Source organism: Euleptes europaea, chromosome 2, assembly GCF_029931775.1.
Source record: "Euleptes europaea isolate rEulEur1 chromosome 2, rEulEur1.hap1, whole genome shotgun sequence".
Taxonomy (NCBI): Eukaryota; Metazoa; Chordata; class Lepidosauria; order Squamata; family Sphaerodactylidae; genus Euleptes; species Euleptes europaea.
In genome coordinates this window covers 4,548,375-4,571,783 of record NC_079313.1, presented here as the reverse complement: position 1 = coordinate 4,571,783, position 23,409 = coordinate 4,548,375, and the positions used below count along the sequence as shown (strand labels likewise).

The following is a 23,409-nucleotide window of genomic DNA, read 5'->3' as shown; positions in this document are numbered from 1 at the left end:
TGTGCTATCTTCATAAAGAGGGGGACCAGGAAGACTCATGCCCCTGCTATGACATTTGGGACTTGTGGAGGGCTGCAAGGAAGAGCCGGCCCCTTCCCCGGCATAACCTCCCTCAAGTTAGTATTTGAGGAAGAGAGGTGGTTTAGTTTCCTGGAGGGAAGAGTTGGACCTTTCCACACCAGGTGCAAATTGTCCATTTACTACCCTTATGGAGTAGTGGAGGGCAGGAGGCGGGATCTCCCTGTTGATGGGGGCGGGGTGGCGAAGACTACAGGTGCTTCCCCTCCCCCCCCCGTTTTAAGGTGGTAGTACCTCTCTTGTACTAACCAGTTTGGTCCCCTTAAAGGCTGTTACTCACGTTGATCTCGTGTCAACCCCTGATCTCAATTATTATTATTTTTTTGGGGGGGGGGATGGCTCAGTGGTAGAGTATCTGCTCGACATGCAGAATGTCCCAGGTTCAATCCCCGGCATCTCCAGTTAAAGGGACCAGGCAAGTAGGTGATGTGAAAGACCTCTACCTGAGAGCCGCTGCCGGTCTGAGTAGACAATACTGACTTTGATGGACCGAAGGTCTGATTCGGTATAAGGCAGCTTCATGTGTTCAGAGGGAGGCTGTCCGTGAATATGAGCAGCTTGGGGTTTGGGCACAAAAATAGGGACCCTTTGGCCTTTGTGCCCAACTGGGGGCTTCCAGGGGCATCTAGTTGGCTGCTATAGGAAGTACTGGACTAGACCATGGGTCTGATCCACCAGGGTTGCCATAATAGCCTTTGTTGGAGTGGACTGAGTAGAAGCTACAGAGGCCTGAAGCTGATCTTCCTGTAGGGGACTATGTTTGTGTGTGGTCCAGCCAGTGAGTGTTTGGCTTACCCCAGGAGGAGCTGAACGCAAACACAGCTCCGGATCAAGCCGTGGACTGACCGTGACCAATCCCCCTCCCCTCATGACTTACCTCGCAGGGTGTTGTGAGGATAAAATGGGGGGGTAACCCCTGAATGCACCACCATAACCCCCTTGACGGATGGGAACAGGAACAGTAGCGCAAAACATTTCGCCGTTTTTGTCTTTCAGAATGCCTTAACTTCCCTGAACTTCAGCGTGTAATCCATCCAGACACACCCCAAAAGGAGCTATGAATGAGGCAGAATACGTCTTGTGCAAATGGAGGAAACGCTTGTGGCCCGCAAAGGTGATTAATTTGACAGCGGGTCGCACCCCGGGGCGGATTGCAGGGATTTATTTTTAATAGGGAGGAGGTATCGGTGTTTATGAGAGAGATTTCTAGCAAGCTTCGAAGCCCTCTGCTCAAACGGAGATGAAATTGCAGAGCAGCGGTTGTGTTTAGAAAACAAATTACCCAACAGCAGGAGGCGATCCTGGCTTGCTGTGCTGATGTTTGTTTGGTTCGATCTGGTAATTTTTTTCTATTGGCTTTGATTATGTCGTCGTTGTGAGTTTCCCTAAGGACTCTTTGTTTCTCGGTATGTTTGTTTTTTAAACTACAGGAGACGAGAGATTAATTTTTTGTGGCTTACTAAAAATCTATGTTTGAGTCCGTTTTTTAAAAAAATACCGTAGGATAACTGCTATAGACAAATAGGGTTGCTGACCTCCAGGTGGTGGCTGGAGATCTCCCACTATTACAGCTGATCTCCAGGTTATAGAAATCAGTTCCCCTGGAGAAAATAGCCGCTTTGGCAATTGGACTCTACAGCGTTGAAGTCCCTCCCTTCTCCCAACCCCGCCCTCCTCAGACTCCACCCCCAAAACCTCCAGGTATTTCCCAACTCGGAGCTGGCAACCCTATAGACAAATGATGTGTCTCGGCCTTCTTTCCTGTCCCCCTGTACTTTTTGCCAAAGCAAAAAGATTTGCAGCTCTGGTGTGCATATCAGGTGTATATATACATATATATATATTTGGCCATCAAGTCACAGCTGACTTCTGGCGACCCTTAGGGTTTTCATGGCAAGAGGCATTCAGAGGTGGTTTTCTCCCATGCAGATACTTGTCAGGGTTGAGGTGCAGAGACGGTGACTGGCCCAAGGTCAACCAGCGAGTTTCCATGGCAGAGTGGTGGTTTGAACCCAGATCCTTGTGTCACAGTAGCAATGATTTCATTCCCTTCTTCTGTATGACTTAGCAAGTGAATAAGAGCACCTGCTGTTTATGTCATCCTTTGTCTTAGATAGAACATAAGAAAGGCCCTACTGGATCAGACCCAAGCCCATCAAGTCCAGCAGTCTGTTCACACAGTGGCCAACCAGGTGCCTCTAGGAAGCCCCTAAACAAGACGACTGCAGCAGCACCATAGTTATTTGGAAGAGTTACGGAAACAAAGCCCGAGAAAGTACTTTTCAAGTGTTGAGCTCTGGCCTTCTACCTGGGAGCCAGCGTGGTGTAGTGGTTAAGAGGGGTGATTTGGAGCAGTGGACTCTGATCTGGAGAACCGGGTTGGTTTCCCCCCACTCCTCCACATGAAGCCAGCTGGGTGACCTTGAGCAAGTCACAGCTCTCTCAGCCCCACCTACCTCACAGGGTGTCTGTTGTGGGGAGGGGAAGAAAGGTGATTGTCAGCCGGTTCAATTCTTCCTTAAGTGGTAGAGAAAGTTGGCATATAAAAAACCAACTCTTCTTCTTCTTGCTCATAAGTACTTGCTGATTGGTCATTTGCATCTGTGCTGTTACCACTTATTACAATAGCCAAACAGATCCTTAGAAGTAGTCACATGATTGTGAGAATCAACTTGAGAGAATGATAAGATCTATAATTTTATCTATACATAAGCCCTTCCGTAAGAAGCAAATCAGATTTCTTTGGATTGAAGTCTCAGACTGCAAAAGTTGAAGAATCCAAGATCTTGGTAAGATATTGGGATCTTTGGGCTTATTTGATAATCCCTAAAAGTGATAGAAGAGCCCTCTGGCACAGAGTGCTAAGCTGCAGTACTGCAGTCAAAAGCTCTGCTCATGACCTGAGTTCGATCCCGACAGAAGTCGGTTTCAGGTAGCCGGCTCAAGGTCGACTCGGCCTTCCATCCTTCCGAGGTCGGTAAAACGAGTACCCAGCTTGCTGGTGGTAAAGGGAAGACTACTGGGGAAGGCACTGGCAAACCACCCCGCAAACAAAGTCTGCCTAGAAAACGTTGGGATGTGACGTCACCCCATGGGTCAGGAATGACCCAGTGCTTGCACAGGGGACCTTTACCTTAAAAGTGATAGGTTGAAAACTGATTTGTTTTAAAGATTATAATCAATTTTGATATGTATTAATAATAGGAATTCTAATTAGCCTGCTTATCCACATTTTGTGTAGGCATGATTATCTTATGTATTTATTGTATAAAGTCTTGCTTAATTAAAAAATAACCTCTTCTTTAATTATTAAAGGATAAAAGAATTCCAACAGGTGTTTTGGTCAATTGCTGGTTGCTCAAATAAGAGAGAATTTCCAGGGTTCGCAGTCCATAAGACTATATTATATTATCAATAGTTAGAAGGAGTGGTAACATTTGTGGCATGTTAAAGCAAAGAGAGATGTGAGGCTGCAGTTGTTGCAGGAGCAGAGCTTCTGGGAGAATTCTTAGTTCAAAATCTCTCTAAGTGTTGCAAGAGAATAATTCTCACGCTACACTAGTCCCGATGCCTTAATCACCGTACCACGCATAGGCTCATTTCAGTTGTGTGTTTTTTTCTTTCCCTGAATGGTGCCTCTGATTCTCTAATCTGCCTCTCTTCTCTGGCTCTTAAAGTATTCAGGCTCAGGGGCTCAGCATATGGTTTGCATGGGAAAAATCCCCCCGTTCAGTCTCTCAGAGGTCCATTGCCTATCAAAATAAAGGGATCTTGGGGTGGTAGTGGGATAGCTCAATGAAGACGTCAACCCAGTGTGCGGCTGCTGTAAAAAAGGCAAATTCCATGCTGGCCATAATTAGACGAGGAATAGAGAATAAAACTGCTGATATCATACTGCCCTTGTACAAATCTATGGTGAGACCACACTTGCAATATTGTGTACAGTTCTGGTCACCGCACCTAAAAAAGGATATTACAGAGCTTGAGAAGGTGCAGAACAGAGCAACCAAAATGATTAGGGGACTAGAGCAACTGTCCTATGGGGAGTGGTTAAGACGCTTAGGGCTGTTTAGTTTGGAAAGAAGGCGGCTAAGGGGAGACATGATAGAGGTCTATAAAATTATGCATGGTGTGGAGACAATGGACAGTGATCTCATAATACTAGAACGTGAGGTCATCTGTTGAAACTGGAGGGTGACAGATTGAAAACAGATTAAAGGAACTGTTTTTTTCACACAATGCATAGTTAAATTGTGGAACTCCCTACCCCGGGATGTGGTGATGGCTGCCAACTTTAAAGGCTTTAAGAGGGGAGTGGACATATTCATGGAGGAAAGGGGTATTCATGACTATTAGTTAAAATGGATACTAGTCATGCTGCATACCTATTCTCTCTAGTATCAGAGGAGCATGCCTATTATATTAGGTGCTGTGGAACTCAGGCAGGATAATGCTGCTCCTGTCATCTTATTTGTGGGCTTCCTAGAGACACCTGGTTGGCCACTGTGTGAACAGACTGTTGGACTTGATGGGCCTGGGTCTGATCCAGCAGGGCCTTTCTTATGTTCTTAGAATAGGCAATACTGAGAGTTCAGAACTGTGTTCCAATCAATCACCCCCACCTTTGTCATGTTTCACCTCTACCATAACACCATGTTCTGTTGCATACAGGCTTAAAAAGAAAAGCTCAGCACTTTCCCCTTCCTCCCTTCAGGTCTTGTCTAGGGACTGCGCTGCCACAAAACGGCAGGCTTGTAAAGATGCAGCGACCTACCTCCAGGTTGAAATCCTCGGCCAGAATGAGCAGTTAAGTACCGCAGCTGGGCATCCGTCTGTTTCTGCCGTTTTCTCCTGGGGAGGGGCCGTGGCTCAGTGGTAGAGCATCCGCTTGATATGCAGAAGGTCCCAGGTTCAATCCCTGGTATCTCTAGTTAAAGGAACCAGGCAAATAGGTGATGGGAAAGACCGCTGCCCGAGACCCTGGAGAGCCGCTGCTGGTCTGAGTAGACAATACTAACTTTGATGGACCAAGCGTCTGATTCAGTAGAAGACAGCTTCATGTGTTTATGTGTTTCTCCAAGGAGCTCAGAGCCATGTGTGTGGTTCTCCTGTCTCTGTTTTATCCTCACACCAACCCTGTGAGGTGGGTTAGGCTGAATGTGAGTGACCGGCACAAGGGTACCCCGTGAGTTTCATGGCAAGTGTGAGATTGGATGCTTTAACAACAATGCCGCCTTGGCATCATGCTATGGCATGCCTTTGATGGGCCCTTTTGACTGTCAGACGCCAGCCACACAAATAAATGTATTTACCATTTATATCCTGTGTTTCTGCGCTTGTGAGAGCTGCCAAGACAACTAACAATTTAAAACTTACATGATAAAATACATTTTAAAACCATTAAAATCAAACCCTTTCCCAAACATACCTCGTTAAAACAACTTTTAAAAGAGTTAAAATACTTATAAATAGGATTGCCAGCTCCGGGTTGGGAAATACCTGGTCCTTTTTGGGGGGTGGAGCCTGAGGAGGGTGGGGTTTGGGGAGGGGAGGGATTCAAGGGGACGTAACTCCGTAGAGTCCACCTTCCAAAGTGGCCATTTTCTCCAGGTGAACTGATCTGTCACCTGGAGATTACTTGTAATCCCAGGAGACCTCCCGCCACCAACTAGAGGTTGGCAATACTACATATAAATCAGTTAAAATACATACAAAACTTAAAACATTGGGTTAGGAAGGAGGGATCATTGAGGGAATGCCAAACAAAACAAAAATTTAAATGAAGCCCCCGCCCCCATCTACTTTCAGTCCCTTTGTAAGTTTGTGGGCTGGTTTGTCATAGGCTGTTACGTCATTTTGTGTCTCAAACCTTTTTCGGTGAGATTTGCCTTCCAGCCGCCTATAAGCACAGAAAAGAAAAAAAGTCTGTTATGGACAATATATATTGACTTACCTGATTCACGGGATATTCATATTCCCTGCTGAACTTTATTTAGCTGGATTGTTATTGAAATTTTGTATGTGTATCTCATTGTATTTCATTTTGTATATACGCTCACTCTTTTGCACAAATTTTCACTTGTATAAATTATTACCTATTTCTAGTATCTTGTGAGTGCTGTTTGGATCTTTACCAACTAGAGGTTGGCAATACTACATATAAATCAGTTAAAATACATACAAAACTTATTTTGTGTCTCAAACCTTTTTCGGTGAGATTTGCAGCAAACCTTTTCTTCTGGGCATATCACTGAATATTCGCGGAAGTGGTTCATGCCACAAACTATGCCCCCCCCCCCAAAGAGGATTTTAAGAGTCTGTGTGTTTTTAACTGTGTTATTGTTTTAGCTGTGACTCGTAATCTGCCTTGAGCCACAAAAGGGAAAGTGGGTCAGAAATACTTTAATTTAAATGCTCCAGAGCTCTGTTTCCGCCAACTTTCCCCTTATTTTGTTTTCAGGGCCAGAGTGCTTTGTGAAGATGTCGAACTCTTGAAAGAGGACAGCATCGAACGCATTGCGGCGCAGTTAGGTATGGACTGATTCAAAGTTGTTGCCTTGCGTGGCGGGGGCATGGGGGGGGGGCATCCTGCCGGTTCCACTGACCATGTCTTCATGCCCACAGCGGTGTATAAGGAGCTCGCTCTGTGCCTACTGTTTGCCCGTCATAATGATGAATACTCTGTTGGTGGGCAAACCAGGCGTGGTGTAGTGGTTATGAGCGGTGGACTCTAATCTAACTGGGTTTGATTCCCCACTCCACATAAGCGGTGGACTAGAATCTGGTGAACCGGGTTGGTTTCCCCACTCCTCCACACAAACCCTGCGGGTGACCTTGGGCTAGTCACAGTTTGAGCTCTCTCAGCCTCACCTACCTCACAAGGTATCTATTGTGGGGAGAGGAAGGGAAGGTTTGATTCTTCTTAAAAGGTAGAGAAAATCGGCATATAAACAAGTCTTCTTCTTCTGTGGCCTTGGAGTTCAGGGAGCTAGACTCAAGGATTCCGATCCATCACATTGGTACATCTGGGTATACATAAGAACATAAGGAAAGCCCTGCTGGATCAGACCCAGGCCCATCAAGTCCAGCGGTCTGCTCACACAGTGGCCAACCAGGTGCCTCCAGGAAGCCCACAAACAAGACGGCTGCATCATCACCGTCCTGCCTGTGTTCCACAGCACCTAATATAATAGACCTACTCCTCTGATCCTGGAGAGAATAGGTATGCACCATGACTAGTATCCATTTTGACTAGTAGCCGTGGATAGCCCCGTCCTCCATAAGAACATAAGAAAGGCCCTGCTGGATCAGACCCAGACCCATCAAGTCCAGCAGTCCGTTCACACAGGGGCCAACCAGGTGCCTCTAGGTAGTCCACAAACAAGACGGCTGCAGCAGCATTATCCTGCCTGTGTTCCACAGCACCTAATATATTAGGCATGCTCCTCTGATCCTGGAGAGAATAGTAATAACAACTTAAGAAACGCCCTGCTGGATCAGATCCAGGTCCATCAAGTCCAGCAGCCTGTCCACTCAGTGGCCAATCAGGTGCCTCTAGGAAGCCCACAAACAAGATGACTGCAACAGCATTGTCCTGCCTGTGTTCCAAAGCACCTAATATAACAGGCCTGCTCCTCTGATCCTGAATAGGGATGCATCATGACTAGTATCCATTTTGACTAGTAGCCATTGATAGCCCCTCTCCTCCATGACCACGTCCACTCCCCTCTTAAAGCCTTCCAAGTTGGCAGCCATCACCACATCCTGGGGCAGGGAGTCCCACAATTTACCTATGTGTATTTCTCAGCAGGTCCGAGCGAGGAATGCCGTGATAAGGTGGAAGAGTTAACTCATCGGCGAGTTCTTCGGGAGGCTCTGGATTATTTGCGTCAAGCCACGCCATGCGAAGAAAGAAGCCCTTCGAAGATGGGAAGAAGTAAATCAGCCACCCGGAAGGAAGCCAAAGAACAATCTTTGTCGCCGCGTGTGGCTGGCCGTCGGCAACCTCCCTCTCAAAATGACATTATGCAGAGGAGAGGGAAGACCCGTGAGGCACTCGCCGCGCCACATATTGTGGGTCCCCAACATAAACCTAGTCGTCTTTCCAGGGAAAAAGCGGAGGGATCTTCCAGCGCCAAGTCGCCCGTGTCTACATCAAGAGCCCCTTTGGGAAACAGGGAGCTGGAAGGCCGGTCCCTCCGAGAATCCAAAACAGAAACACCGTCGAGGCTGAAAAAAGACGTCTCACTAAAATCATTGTCCGGACCTACCGCAATCAGAAGATCACCCCGTCTCTCAAAGGGGGATGAGAGGCGCCGCCAATGCAAGCCCGGCCCGGAAAGGAGCTCCCCCTTGTCTCCTTCAAAATGCTTTGCTAGAATCAGCACACCGGCTAGGCCTTCTCATGGCTGCACCACGTTGACGCCAGGCAAAAAGCGCAGTGGTAAACCGGGGCTGAGAAGGAACCTGCTAGGCTCGCCTGTCGGAGGTCCTCCCACCGAAGCGGTGAAGGAGCTCTCCGAGGAAGAAGAGTTTCCGCCCAGGAAATACAGCAAAGACTTGGGTGGCCAGAGGCGGCAGCCCCAGGAGTCAAAAGGCACTTGTCAGGGACAGACCCCCATGGCGACCTCTCTTACCTGGGAAAGAAGATGTCGTCGCGAGGGCTCGCCCGGCATCCCTGATCCCGCTGGACCCATTTTGGATGACACCCAAGAGGAAGGCCCGTGTCCGTGCACAGAAAACGTCCCGCTTTGTGATTTAGAAGGGAACGGTAAGTTTTTGATCGATTTAACCTGGCAAATGGGCATCCTGCTTGGTGGTGATGAAGACCTCCTCGAAAGCGGCTACGAAAATCAGAGCCAGCGTGGTGGAGTGGTTCAGAGCGGTGGAGTGGAGCGGCAGAGTCTTATCTGGAGAACTGGGTTCAATGCTCCACTCCTCCACATGAGCAGCAGAGGCTAATCAGGAGAACCGAGTTCAATTTCCCCACTCCTCCATGTGAGTGGTGGACTCTAATCTAGTGGACCGGATTTGATTCCCCACTTCTCCACATGAGCGGCGCTCTCTAATCTGGAGAACCAGGTTTGCATCCCCACTCCTCCACGTGAGCGGAGGACTCTAATCTGGTGAACTGGATTTGTTCACACCTACATATGAAGCCAGCTGGGTGACCTTGGGCTAGTCACAGCTCTGTTAGAGCTCTCTCCGCCCCACCTACCTCACAGGGTGTCTGTTGTGGGGAGGGGAAGGGAAGGTGATTGTAAGCCGGTTTGATTCTCCCTTAAGTGGTAGAGGAAGTCAGCATATAAAAGCCAACTCTTCTTCATCATCTTCACTCGCAGGCCTCGAGTCTTCCTCTGAACCCGCTCTGCGACTCAGTCCTATCAACGAGTCGTGTCTCAGCTCGGCTTTCGGGGATGAAGAAGAAGCCGAGGAAGAGCTCCCCAGCATCCTCTTGCATCAAGGTGAGCAAGGGATAATTTCCAGTGTAACCTTCAGGTGTGCTATGAGTCATATTTACCTTAGGCTTGATTTATCATTGGAGCGGGAGACTGTTTGGGTACCTCCAAGCCCTGCCTACATATTGAAGGGGGAGGAACGAACAGCTCTGGCAATGACAGCTGTGCCCTGAAAGAGACCCCCCCTTCCCATATAGAAGGGCCCGAGGGCCACCCCACACCCACCCTGCCCTTGTCTAAATCCCATCTGCGTATTGTTCCTTTAGAGCCTTGTTCGATGGAAGCGGGGATGCTGGTTTGGTGCAAGCTCCCAAGATACCCGTATTGGCCTGCTGTGGTGAGGACACTGACTTGACGGTGTTGTTTAGGAATCTCTCTCGCCCTTCCTCCAAGACGGGATATGGCGGGCCAGTGTGGTGTAGTGGTTAAGAGAGGTAGACTCTAATCTGGAGAGCCGGGTTTGATTCCCCACTCCTCCACGTGAGCGGCGGAGGCTAATCTGGTGAACTGGGTTTGCTTCCCCACTCTTCCACATGAAGCCGGCTGGGTGATCTTGGGCTAGTCACAACTCTCTCAGCCCCACCTACCTCACAGTGTGTCTGTTGTGGGGAGGGGGAGGGAAGGTGATGGTAAGCTGGTTTGGTTCTTTCTTAAGTGGTAGAGAAAGTCGGCATATAAAAACCAACTCTTCTTCTTGCAAGGGTCTTCACAATGTTTGCTGTGAGAAAATATCAAAAATGTCAATCACTGACCTCCATTGCCTCTCAAAACACCTTCTTGGAAGTAGGGGGGGAAGAGGGGTTATGCCCCTACTGTAGACGATCGGGGGTTGTACTCTGACATGCTTCTCCCAGAAGGCTGTTCCGTCACCCTGGGGCAGCATCCAAGAAAGCCCTGACGCTCTTGAGCAATTAAATATAATTTCTTGGGGACGAGCACTGGCAGGTAGAATCAGGTGCCTTAATGCCTGGCTTCTAGGTTTCCCAGAAATGTTTGACAGGTTTAGGCAGCATTCTGGACTGCATGGATATTTGTTCCCGTCCGGTTAGGTTGTTATGTATTTGATTTAAAAGTTTAGGGCTGTGCTCATGCTTTGGGCAGCATGGGACTCTCTTTTCTTTTCTTTTCTTGTTTTTTTTTTTTTTAGTTCAGCCTCTGCATTTGTTTTTTTCCAAACAGGTGAAAAGCGTGAAGCGGAAAGCGAAGAAAGCCATTGTGCACCTTATAGACAAATCTATGGATGACAAGAAATCCAAAGGGTAAACACCCCTGGCCAGAGGTTGTTGCTAAATTGGCTTCTGATGCATTCTGCCTTTGACTGTAGTGCTGTCATGGAATGTTCATGAACATTCTACCTGGGGACCTGATGAGATTCCAATCTATTTTATTAACCTGTGAAGGTTCCCATTTGTATGGTAGCTGTATCCTGTGAGGGTGCACACAGAAGAGGGAAACTTCCACATCGTTAGGGAACATCTATCTGTCGTTTGGATTCTGTTGTTCCCGTCTAGTAACCTCGCAACAGCCCTGAGATTAGGCTGAGGAAAAGCAGTTAGTTCAAGATCGTCTCGTGATCACTTATGGCAAAGCGAAGATTCGAACCCAGATCTCTTTGGTCCTAGCGTGGCATCCTAGCCAGTACACCACATGAATGCTGACCCTCGATAAAGTGTCCATTTTACCATCTTCAAGTACTTGAAGGGCTGTCATTATAGAGGAGGGTGCCGAGTTGTCTTCTGTTGCCCCAGAAGGTCGGACCAGAACCAACGGGTTGAAATTAAATCAAACGAGTTTCCAGCTAAACATTAGGAAGAACATTTGGACAGTTAGAGCGGTTCCTCAGTGGAACAGGCTTCCTCGGGAGGTGGTGGGCTCTCCTTCCCTGGAGGTTTTTAAGCAGAGGCTACCTGGCTGATTCTATGACATTAGGCAGTTCATGAGAGGGAGGGCATCTTGGCCATCTTCTGGGCATAGAGTGGGGGTCACTGGGGGGGTGGGGGGGTGGGGAGGTAGTTGTGAATTTCCTGCATTGTGCAGGGGGTTGGACTAGATGACCCTGGTGGTCCCTTCCAACTCTATGATTCTGCTTTCTTTAGATTAAATGCACAGCCGTGGGACAAAGACTAGCAAGCAATCAAACTGAGGTTTTCTGTTCTCTGCAGAAGCAAACTGTAGTCTTGGAGCACTTTAAAGACGAACACAATTTTTAGTCCGGCGTGTTATCACCCACGAAGGAAGTGGTATTTTGCCACAAAAGCTCACGATCCACAGTCAGAGCCGCAGCAGCCGTCTATGGCGGTGTTCATGCGCTGAAACGCGCAGGGTGTGGCATCCAATGCAGCCAGCCCCACCCATCATCCTTGGGTCCCTCTTTAGCTACTGGGAGCCGGGGTGGAACGAAGCAGGCAGGCAGAGATGGATTCTCTAAATCAAGCTAGAAATCAAGGGCGGGGCTAAGCTCTGTTTTCAACATGGTGAGGGAGCGGCTTGCTGCCACACACTGTCCCCCTCCTTCCTTTTTACCCCCCTTTTTTTTACCAGCATGGTGTAGTGGTTAAGAGCAGTGGTGTGGAGCAGGGGATTCTAATCTGGAGAACTGGGTTTGATTCCCCACCCCTCCACATGAGCTGCGGACTCTGATCTGGAGAACTAGGTTCAATTCCCCACTCCTCCACATGAGTGGCAGAGGCTAATCTGGTGAACCGGGTTGGTTTCCCCCACTCCTGCACATGAAGCCAACTGGGTGATCTTGGGCTAGTCACAACTCTCTCAGCCCCACCTGCCTCACAGGGTGTCTGTTGTGGGGAGGGGAAGAGGAAGGTGATTGTAAGCCAGTTTGAGTCTCCCTTAAGTGGTAGAGAAAGTCGGCGTATAAAAACCAACTCTTCTTCTTTTTAAAGAGGGCTTTCCCCCCTTTCCCTGTTGAGCTGTATAGTAGGCTGCGGTGGAGGGACACGTGACCGAAAAAAGCCCCTGCACCTGCATTTTTTCACAGCCGTGATGGAGAAAAGAGGGCGGGGGGACAGGAGGCTGTGGCAGCGGCAGTAATGGGCAGAGCAAGAACAAGTTGACATGAAGCTGCCTTATACTGAAATCAGACCCTTTGTCCATCAGAGTCCTACTTGTCTGTTCGGACTGGTAGCAGCTCTCCAGGGTCTCAGGCAGAGGTGTGGGCTGGATGAAAATGTATTGGATAGAATAACGGAACAAAATAATCATAATTTTTTTGTCTTGTTTCATGCAGTTTCTCCTTCTCTCTCAGAAAACTAAAGCACTTTGACTGTGAGGAGAAGCAGATGCTGACAGTAAGTATGGTGGTAATGTGCAAATCTGGGGAGCATTGACAGTGCTGCTGTGAATCTTTAGAGCAGGGGTGTCAAGCATAAGGCCTGGGGGCCAAATCTGCTCCCTTGAGAGCTTTTATCCAGCCCGCAAGCCAGCCTGCCCCCCCCACTCCCAATCTGGGCTGGCGAGGCATGGCGTGGCCCACCCACGTGACATTTATGTCACATCCAGCCCTCGTAACAATTGAGTTAGACAAACCCTGCTTTAGAGGGTCTGTGTGGGGAAGGGGTGAACGGAGTAGAAGCTAAGAAAGAGAGGCTGCCCCCTTTCTACCATTTTGTTATTCCTCCTAGGATCAAGCCAGAGAGAGCTATCGGGATGAAATCAACTGGTGTATCAACCTGATCGCAGACTATAGAATTCGAGTAGGTAAGCTGATGGGGCAGCTCCTTCTGTTCCCATGAAATGCCCTCTTTTTCAGAAAGAAGAGAGCATGCCACATTCACCTTCTTGGGTGGGTAACACAGGCCCATAGCTACAGGGGGACACATTGGGACAATGCCCCCCTCAAATGATGCCGTGTCCTTTCTTGGAATTCCTAGCTCTTTAAAAAAATCTCTAGCCCTTTTTGTTGTGGATATATAAAGTGAAATGTGTAGGCAATTTCTGTTCAGCTTGCCTGAGAAGGAGTGGGGGAAGGCAAAATGGCTGGAGCGGAGTTGGTTAACCTTTTCCTGACTGGCATACTCCTCTGCTTTTCTCCCCGAGACCTTTGCTTCCTTGTTGTTTCTCTCTTCTTTAATGTCTGCACTGACGAGTGAGAACATAGGGAAGGAAATGGTTAAATGAGGCACATCTAGGTAAGCCTCTTTGGGTGCCGGATGACAGGACAAGTTTCGCCTCGCTGCTTTCTTCTCCTCCCTCTTCTAGGCCACTGCATCCCTTGTTCCGCAGCTCTTTCCCTTGGAGTCGTCCCTTGCATTCTTCTTTCCAAACCTAGCATGTCTTGGGTGTGCAGTAAAAATTCAGTCTTCAGGCATGAAGGGGCCACCATCCTGAAAGTATTTTTGCCCCACTCTTCAGCCACGCTCGGCTCCCAAAGTAGTTCACAACAATTAAAATTCACCTCAAGGGGTTACAGTATATTGGGGAGAGAGGGTGGGATGTTGGCAGCCAGCATGGTGGTGTGGTTAGAAGTGGCAGACTCTAATCTGGAGAACCGGGTTTGATTCCCCACTCCTACATATGAAGCCTGCTGGGTGACCTTGGGCCAGTCTCAGTTCTCTCCAAACTTTCTCAGCCCCACCTGGTGGTAAAATTGCCCGTCAAGAGACGCTACCAGCCCCTTCCGCTGCATTCCCACAGACCAACACCCCCGGCCCCAGCGAGCTTTTCCTCTGTATCTTCTATTTACTCCCATATCCAGTGATGGAAAGAAAACCTAAGATTCTGGGAGAACTGTACTGTAAAATTAAAAATGCTCTAAACCTTTCTTACAATCCTGTGGCCCCGAATTTATGGCAATCTGCTTCTGATTTCACTGGGAATCCTGCTTGTCACCAGCTAAGCTGTGCTCAAAGAAGCCAAATTATTTACATCCGCTACATCTTCTGGCTAAAAAGCACTGTTTCTCTTAGTTGTTGTTTTTTTGAAAAAATCTTTATTTCCGAACAAATGATTGTAATTTAAAATAAAAAGGTAAAGGTCCCCTGTGCAAGCACCGGGTCATTCCTGACCCATGGGGTGACACTAGGCAGACGTTGTTTATGGGGTGGTTTGCCAGTGCCTTCCCCAGTCATCTTCCCTTTACCCCCAGCAAGCTGGGTACTCATTTGACCGACCTTGGAAGGATGGAAGGCTGAGTCGACTTTGAGCCGACAACCTGAAACCAACTTCCGTCGGGATTGAACTCAGGTCGTGAGCAGAGCTTGGACTGCTGTACTGCTGCAGCTTACCACTCTGCACCACGGGGCTTCTTAAGTAGGAGCACTACTTAACTTTTTAAAAGGAAAAAATCTTCCGTGAAATGTGAGTTCAGAATCTTCAAAGAAGACACCTGGGGTCTAAGGCCAGGTGGGATCTGCAAAACTACAAAACTGCAGTACTGTCACAGCTAACCGCTAATCAGAATTTAGGAACTGGCCTATGATGCATCGGGTTGTGTTTGCTTTAAATCCAAGTTTGGCTTCCATTTTAGAAAGAAGAAGAAGAAAAGGAAGAGTTGGTTTTTATATGCCGACTTTCTCTACCACTTAAGGCAGAATCAAACCAGCTTACAATTGCCTTCCCTTCCCCCTCCCCACCACAGACACCCTGTGAGGTAGGTGGGGCGGAGAGAGTGTGACTAGCCCAAGCTCACCCAGCTGACTTCATGCGGAGGAGCGGGGAAACAAACCCAGTTCACCAGATTAGCCTCCACCGCTCATGTGGAGGAGCGGGGAATCGAACCCGGTTCTCTGGATCAGACTCCACCGCTCCAAACCGCTACACCACGCGGGCTGTTAGCCAACCCCCGGCAGGGCTGCGCCGCAAAATCTCCCCGCTGTGACGCCGTAGCTAACCTGAAGCTCTTTTCTCGCTCTCCCACAGGCTGCCATTCTTTTACGGGCACCTTCTTGGAGTACTGCGCCGATGACATGAGTGAGTACGCCTCCGGAACCCGAGCCCCGGCTCTAGTTCTCCTCTTTAATCTCCTCTTCGCTTCAGTGCCGGGTAGCTGAACAATGCCTGACCCCTCTCCCCTCCCCGCCGGGAAAGCGGCGATCCCAAAAAATCCAAAAGGAGTCTATGGAGCTTCCCTCTGCTGTCGAAACAGGTCGCTGCAATATAAATCTTGGCAAATGCCCCCAAACAGATCTCTCTTTTCTCTATTGCTGGGGGCGGAGGACTCAAGGGGCCTGTTTGAGTGGCTGTTGACCATCACTGATGCGTCTTTTCATTTTCAAACAGTCTTTAAACTCCTCTGGGATTCTCAGCGTTCTCACAGGAACATCAACCTGTTACATGATTGCTCTCTAAGTATTTGAAGGGCTGTCGCTTAGAGGATGGCAGGGAGCTGTTCCTGTTGGCACCAGCAGAGGAGAGGACTTGCAATAATGGGTTTACATTGTGGGCGGAGAGGTACCGGCTGGATATTAGGAAAAATGTTTTTACAGTAAGAGTTGTTCGACAGTGGGATCAGCTACCTAGGGAGGTGTTGAGCTCCCTCTCACTGGCAGTCTTCAAGCAGAGACTGGACAAGCACCAACCAAGAGTGTTAGACCAAGCCCTATGAGGAAAGGCTGAGGGAGCTGGGAATGTTTAGTCTGGGGAAGAGGAGGTTGAGGGGGGACATGATTGCTCTCTTGAAGTATTTGAAGGGCTGTCACTTAGAGGAGGGCAGGGTGCTGTTCCTGTTGGCACCAGCAGAGGATAGGACTCACAATAATGGGTTTAAATTGAGGGCAGAAAGGTATTGGCTGGATATCAGGAAAACATTTTTTTACAGTAAGAGTTGTTCAACAGAGGCATCGGCTTCCTAGGGAGGTGTTGATCTCCCCCGCACTGGAAGTCTTCAAGCAGAGGCTGGACAAACACTTGTTAGGGATGCTATAGGCTGATCCTGCATTGAGCAGGGGGTTGGACTAGATGGCCTCTAAGGCCCTTTCCAACTCTATGTTTGTAACCCTCATCAGACTTTGGCTCTATGTGCCAACGGTTTGCGTGACACCTTCCCAGGGAGATTCAGGGTGGGCAGCTTCAGAGTAATGTGGATCAGGAAGAGTTCTTCTGCCAGTCTTGTTCTGGTCTTTCCGGAAGCATTTATTCGCAGCAGGTGGAAGGAGTTGGGAGGGAATCCAGCAGATGTCAGTCGCTGCTTAAACCTGTGGAGTGTGGCAGAGGTCGAAAGATCATGGAGGAAAGAATGCGATGACGTTGGGTTTGCTTGGTGCACAAAGGGATCGGGCTCTCAGGTCTGGGAAGCTTTTTTCAAGTCCGTTGGATAAACCAGCGTGCCATAGTGGTGAGCCTTTGGGAGGCCCAGGTTTACATGAACACATGAAACTGCTTTATACTGAATCAGGCCCTCATTCCATCAAAGTCAGTATTGCCTACCCAGACTGGCAGCGGCTGTCCAGGGTCTCAGGTGGAGGTCTTTCACATCACCTTCTTGCTTAGTCCCTTTAACTGGGGATGCCGGGGATTGAACCTGGGACCTTCTGCATGCCGAACAGATGCTCTACCACTGAGCCACGGCCCCTCCTCAATCCTCACTCTGCTCTTGGCAGCTTGCTAGGTGACCTTGGGCCAGTCACTCTCAGCTTAATCTATCCCACCGGGGAGCGGTTGTGAGGAGTGGAAAACCACATAGTAAACTGCTTTGGGTCCCTTCTTGGAGAGGTTCAATGGTTAGGATTAAGGTGTTGTGCATGCACGCCATCAAGTCACGGCTGATTTAATAGCGACCCCGTAGAGTTTTCAAGGCAAGAGACACTGGGAGGCGGCTTGCCATTGCCGGCCTCTGCGTGGGCTGAGAGAGTTCGGAGAGAACTGTGACTGGCCCAGGGTCACCCAGCAAGCTTCATGGGGAGGAGCAGGGAATCGAACCCGGTTCTCCAGATTAGAATCCTGCCGCTCTTAGCCACTATACCACGAGAGCCAGCGTGGTATAGTAGTCAAGCAGCCAACTCTGATCTGGAGAACCAGGTGAATTAGGCATGGTGAAAAGCAAAAAAACTCTCTTTCCCAAAATACAGCTCTCTCCGCCCCACCCCATTTGAAGTGGGTAAGCAACGTAGCCTTTGTTTCAGATAGGAGTCTTGTAGGGGGAGGTTTAGACTCCTAACTCGATGGCTTTCCAGGAAGAAATGTAAAATTAATCGGTTCTCATAAGTAGGCCTGAAGTCTGGGTCACCAACCTTCTTTTCACTGAAATGGTCACAAAGCCAAAATAGCATTATCAAAATATTCGTTAAAAGAAATACATAATAGACAGTGGACTGAAAAATTAATACTTTATTCATCGTTGATAATTTACACAATAATACGTTGAATAATGGTTATATTAATTACGAAGATGATCTGACTACATAATAAGGGTGAATTATCAATCCATTTCTTTATTTTGCTTATTTAATTGGATACAATAGCAATATCCAGAGTAAGGTTTGCTATATGCTAGACCAGGATTTTCTTTTCTTGCTATTTACATTGCTGTGTGACAGTCTGTGTTGTGTTGTATATGTTGTTGTTTAATGTTTTGGGGAGAAATAAACAAAAATTCATTAAAAAAAATTCACACTGGAGAATTCCGGTGGAGGCTGATCCATTTCACCTGTTGGGGAGAGAAGCAAGGTATAAATAAAATAAAACTTACTAGGTGGTTTCCCATAAAAGTGCAAAAATACAACCTTAAGGCATGAACACACAAAGCTGCCTTATACTGAATCTGACTCTGGGTCCATCAAAGTCAGTATTGTCTACTCAGACTGGCAACGGCTCTCCAGGGTCTCAGGCAGAGGTCTTTCACATCATCTACTTGCCTGGTCCCTTTAACTGGCGATGGCAGGGATTGAACCTGGGCCCTTCTGCATGCCAAGCAGATGCTCTACCATTGAGCCACAGTCCCTCCCCAAAATCTGTTTCCGCCCAGGATCGAACCGGGGACCTTTTGCGTGTGAAGAGAATGTGATAACCACTACACCATGGAAACTTACATTTTCTGGCTTCCTTCTCTCCCCCCGTTATTTCAAGGCTACCCAGTTAGAAAAGAGACTCGTCTCAACTTGTCCCAGATGACTTTCCCCCAAATATCGGAGGTGGACGCCGAAGCGCCCCTGTCCGAGGCGACCCCCACGAAGCCCACCAAGAAGGTCCTCCCTGACCGGATGCGGGCGGCCAGGGACAAGGCCAACGAGAAGATCGTGGAGTTTATCGTGAAGTCCAGGGGGGCGGAGCAGCACCTCCGAGCCATCCTGAAGAGCAAAAAGCACTCGCGGTGGCTGAAGGAGTTCCTCAACGCCCCGCCGCACCTGACCTGCATCGAGACCTACCTGGAGGACGACGTCCAGCAGGACCTTGTGGTCAAGTATTTGGAAGAGGTCTACCGGGAAGTCGACGATGAGCTGCCGCCGCTCATAAACGGCGACAGGGTCAAGTTTATCTTGGATGTCCTCTTTCCGGAGGTAAACGATACACTTCGCCGCCCACCTGTTCTTGAGAGAGTGGGCCCCTTCCCAGCCCCATGTCCTTGTTGCCAGCGTGGTGTAGTGGTTAAGAGCAGTGGTTTGGAGTGGTGGACTCTGATCTGGAGAACCGGGTTTGATTCCCCACTCCTCCATACGAGCGGCGGAATCTAATCTGGTGAACTGGATTTATTTCCCCACTCCTACACATGAAGCCAGCTGGGTGACCTTGGGCTAGTCACAGCTCCCTCAGCCCCACCTACCTCACAGGGTGTCTGTTGTGGGGAGGGGAAGGGAAGGCAACTGTAAGCCGGTTTGATTCTGCCTTAAGTGGCAGAGAAAATCAGCATATAAAAACCAACTCTTCTTCTTCTTGCTTATTTAGCAACTGTTGCATCTGAGGGAACCTCCGTATTCAGAGGTAGTAAAAACTCAAAACAGGCCTAGGAAACACCACCGGGGAAGGCCCTCGGCTTTCATGCTCAGCAACTGGTTGGCCGCTGTGTGAAACAGGATGCTAGTCTAGATGGGCCACTGGTCTGATCCAACAGGGCTTTTCACTTGTTTATGTACTGTGTCTTTGGGTGATATACACGGTCCACCCCACCTTTCCTGGGCTGGGCCTGGGTGACTCTCCCAAGGTCCCCCAGCAAGCTTCATCTCTCAGCAAGGGTTCCAGCATGGTGTAGTGGTTAAGAGCGGTGGTTTGGAATGGTGGACTCTGACCTGGAGAACCGGGTTTGATTCCCCACTCCACATGAGCGGCGGAGGCTAATCTGGTGAACTGGGTTTGTTTCCCCACTCCTACACACGAAGCCAGGTGGGTGACCTTGGGCTAGTCACAGCTCTCTCAGCCCCACCTACCTCACAGGGTGTCTGTCGTGGGGAGGGGAAGGTGATTGTAAGCCGGTTTGATTCTCCCTTAAGTGGTAGAGAAAATCAGCATATAAAAACCAACTCTTCTCTTCTGGCCTGCATCTCACCAGCGTGGTGGAGTGGTTAAGAGCGGAAGGCTCTAATCTGAAGAACCGGGTTTGATTCCCCACTCCTACATATGAAGCCTGCTGGGTGACCTTGGGCCAGTCACAGTTCTCTCCGAGCTCTCTCAGCCCCACCTGCTTTTAAAATGGGTGAAACGTATTGCTCGTAATCCACACCCACTCTCCCTGCAGCTGCCTGAGTTTTCTGCACCGTCTTCGGAGCTAGCTCGCTGGTCGTCGAGCCCACAGGCAAGGAGAGCGCGGCTCATGGGGGGCCCGGTTTCGCTTCTCAAGCCGGTCCCTTCCGTGGCACTTTCCTTCCTTTGCCCTTTCAGCAGTTCTGTCTCCTGTGATTCGAATCTTCTGCCGAGATGGGGCGTGTGAGCGTGCCTGCGACAAGCAGGTGCCTTGGGCACAGGGCGGCTGGTTCATTCCTTTACACAGCTTGCGTTGCAGCCGTAACGGCAAACAGGAGGAGGAATTTTTACACTGCGATGGAGGGTGGGGGTTGGTGCGTCACGGCAAAACCTGCCTGGTTTTAAGGCCCTCAAGTAAAGTTGGAAGAGGCCAACCTGCATAATTCTTCCTAAAGGTAATCCCCTGTGCAAGCACCGGTCATTCCTGACCCATGGGGTGATGTCACATCCTGACGTTTACTAGGCAGACTGTTTTTATGGGGTGGTTTGCCAGTGCCTTCCCCAGTTGAATGAATGAATTTACGGCAAAAGCCAGAATAAAACGACCAGATACAACCTGTGAGAGATTAGGATCTCTTGTTTAAAAATATCACAATTTAAAAACAGTTAAAACCAATAATTTACCGGATAAAAATTAGCTGGTGCCAGTGTTACCCTTTCAGACAGACTTATTAATACGGCAAAGCCATTAAAATATTCATATCAGTTACAAAATAGAATTAAAAGATACAGTATCCCCAGTTGTCTACACTTTACCCCTAGCAAGCTGGGTACTCATTTTATTGACCTCGGAAGGACAGAAGGCTGAGTCGACCTTGAGCCGGCTGCCTGAAACCAACTTTCGTTGGGATCGAACTCAGGTCGTGAGCAGAGCTTTTGACTGCAGTACCACAGCTTACCACTCTGCGCCATGGGGCTCCTATAATTCTTCTTACCTCCTAGAATTTGTTTCTCGGTCAAACGTGCCGACCGTTTAAAGCAGGAGTTCTACCTTTTTTGTGTTTCCCCCTTTGCCAGGCGATCATATATGCAATTTCGGCCGTGGATCGGATTGACTACAAAAAGGCGGAAGAAAAATACATCAGGGGGCCGTTGCTCAGCCAAAGGTATTTGTCGTTGTTTTTTAAACATTTTTTAAAAAAAATTCAAATGGATAAACAAAACGTACCGACATACACATCAGATTCTTACATTATTTTGTTTATTTGTTTATTTATTGAATTGAATTGAATTTTTACCCCGCTCTCTCCCCGACCTAGGCCAGGGGCTCAGAGCGGCTCACGTTCGTTAAAATACAGTCCAGCCCATAACACATAGAAGCATTCTGCAAAACTTTAACAATAAAATAGGCAATAAAAACCATCAACAATACAAAACCAGTTGGCACCTATTATAAGAACCCTGCTCCACGGAGAGCTGCGGGTTTTCCATGAATCCATCTGTTCCTGTAGTTTATTTTTAAAAGCCCTCTAAAGCCAGCGTCTATCACCACATCTTGTGGCAGTGAGTTCTTTAAGTTAACAATGTGAAGGAATAATTTCCCTCTTTTGCTGGCCCAATTGGGATCGCCAGGTGTCCCAGACTTCCTATTAGAGCCAAAGAAGAAGTAATGATGCCCCCCCCCACCAACGCACCTTCTCCAGTGCCCCATACTGTCACTTACTTTGTAGTTTCAGTTCGATTATACATTCTTTGGATTATTATGTTTTCTTATTTTACAATAGATTTTAAACTTAAATTCTTACATTCTGTTATTTTTTATTAATTAACGCCTATATAATCAAAGAATGCTTTCCATTTACCATAAGGTTTTTGAAAATATATACATATATATATTTGTTTGCTTCCCTCAGGGAAAGGGAGAAATTTGAAGAGGAGATCTTAGAAAAGAAAAGGAAGCAGCCTCTGCAGCAGCCAACATCCTCTCCCGAAGAGGCCTTGTAAATCGGGCGGCTGTTTCATTCCAAGTTTGATGTGGGCCTGTGTACATAGAAGAGAAGAAAGTGTGATTATTTTGTACAGAAGAATGGATTTTCTTTTTTAATGCTTAAAATACATATATGTCTGTTTGGTACTTCATTCAGTGGATCACATCCCTGTACCGACTTAACTGCCTTCCCCGCCGTCCCCCAATAACCCCAAATAAATTTGTTGGATGGATGAAGACTCTGTCCTGCCTGACTGGTGTGACATCGCCCCCCCCCTTTCCCTGGCACTGGCCAAAATTAAAGTGGGCTTTGCAGTGGGGGCTAACACCTTGTGACAACCCCCCCTTCCAACGAATGGTCAGTTGCTCTGAACAGAGCTGAGATTTCTTGGAAGGAAGGTTTGCTTGTTGTTGTGACTTATACCCACTTGCCTCCCTCTTCTTTCTCCCTCTCCTGCCTTCCCCTACCCCCCCCCCCGGGGTTACCTGTGGTCAGACAGGTTTGCCAGGTACACGAAACTTTACAGAAGCCTACCAGCGGCAGGATTAGAGTGCACACCGGCAGCAGTAATCTCTCTTCCAAGCCAACTTCAACTCTGTGTGCTTTGGGGGGCGGGGAGGGGGGTGAGTATTTCTAGCCGATCTGAATTCTGAATAGTGCTTCCAAAGCCCCACGGTGCTGCATGTATTGTTGTCTCCTTATTTCTCTCCCCCCACCCTCCCCAAATTCAAATCCATCCCAACAGCCTGGGAGAAGCTGCTTGCAACAAAAAACGGCTTCTGGCCTGGCGCTTTGGCCTGTGACACCCTCTCCCCCTCCCCAGCTGCTTAAAATCTGCTTGACCTCTGGAAGTAATTTGCTAGACTTCTGGGCGGCTGAACTCTTTGTTCGTTCCTGTGACGGCCTACCTTGTAAAAAATATTTTTTTTTTAACTTGCAGATAATAAATGTATCATTCTAAGCAGTCTCCGTGCTTTCCTAGTTTCTTGGTGGGAGCAAAACTGGGAGATTTTGCTGAATGCTTTCGCTTGCCTCTCTTGCAGACATTGTACCTTGTTAATGAGTTGTAAGTGCAGTGACGGCGAAGGCTGCAACCACTTTGGTTGAGGAGTTGGGCACAGATTTTTTACAAATCTCTGGTGAGACCATGCTTGGAATGCTGTGTACAGTTTTGGTCCCCACACCTAAAGGATATTGCAGAGCTTGGGAAGGTGCAGAAAAGAGCAACCAAAACGATCAGGGAGCTAGAGCAACTGCAAAGTGATGCATGTTGGGGCAAATAATCCCGACTTCACCTATACACTGTTGGGATCTGTTCT

At 48.4% G+C, this 23,409-nt stretch overlaps 2 protein-coding genes across 2 annotated transcripts in view; both read left to right on the top strand.

Moving 5' to 3' along the window:
* Positions 1–23,409, top strand: part of DAZAP1 (DAZ associated protein 1) — a 157,238-nt gene that overhangs the window by 47,729 nt on the left and 86,100 nt on the right. The gene's annotated exons all lie outside the window — the stretch shown is intronic.
* On the top strand, positions 1,136–22,106 carry PWWP3A (PWWP domain containing 3A, DNA repair factor). The gene is made up of 13 exons (XM_056867645.1): positions 1,136–1,192; positions 1,866–1,885; positions 6,539–6,609; positions 7,889–8,848; positions 9,420–9,542; positions 9,803–9,873; positions 10,716–10,795; positions 12,781–12,841; positions 13,175–13,250; positions 15,411–15,461; positions 18,555–18,985; positions 21,180–21,268; positions 22,016–22,106. Exons 1-13 carry the CDS (start codon positions 1,136–1,138, stop codon positions 22,104–22,106), a joined length of 2,181 nt encoding a protein of 726 aa, XP_056723623.1.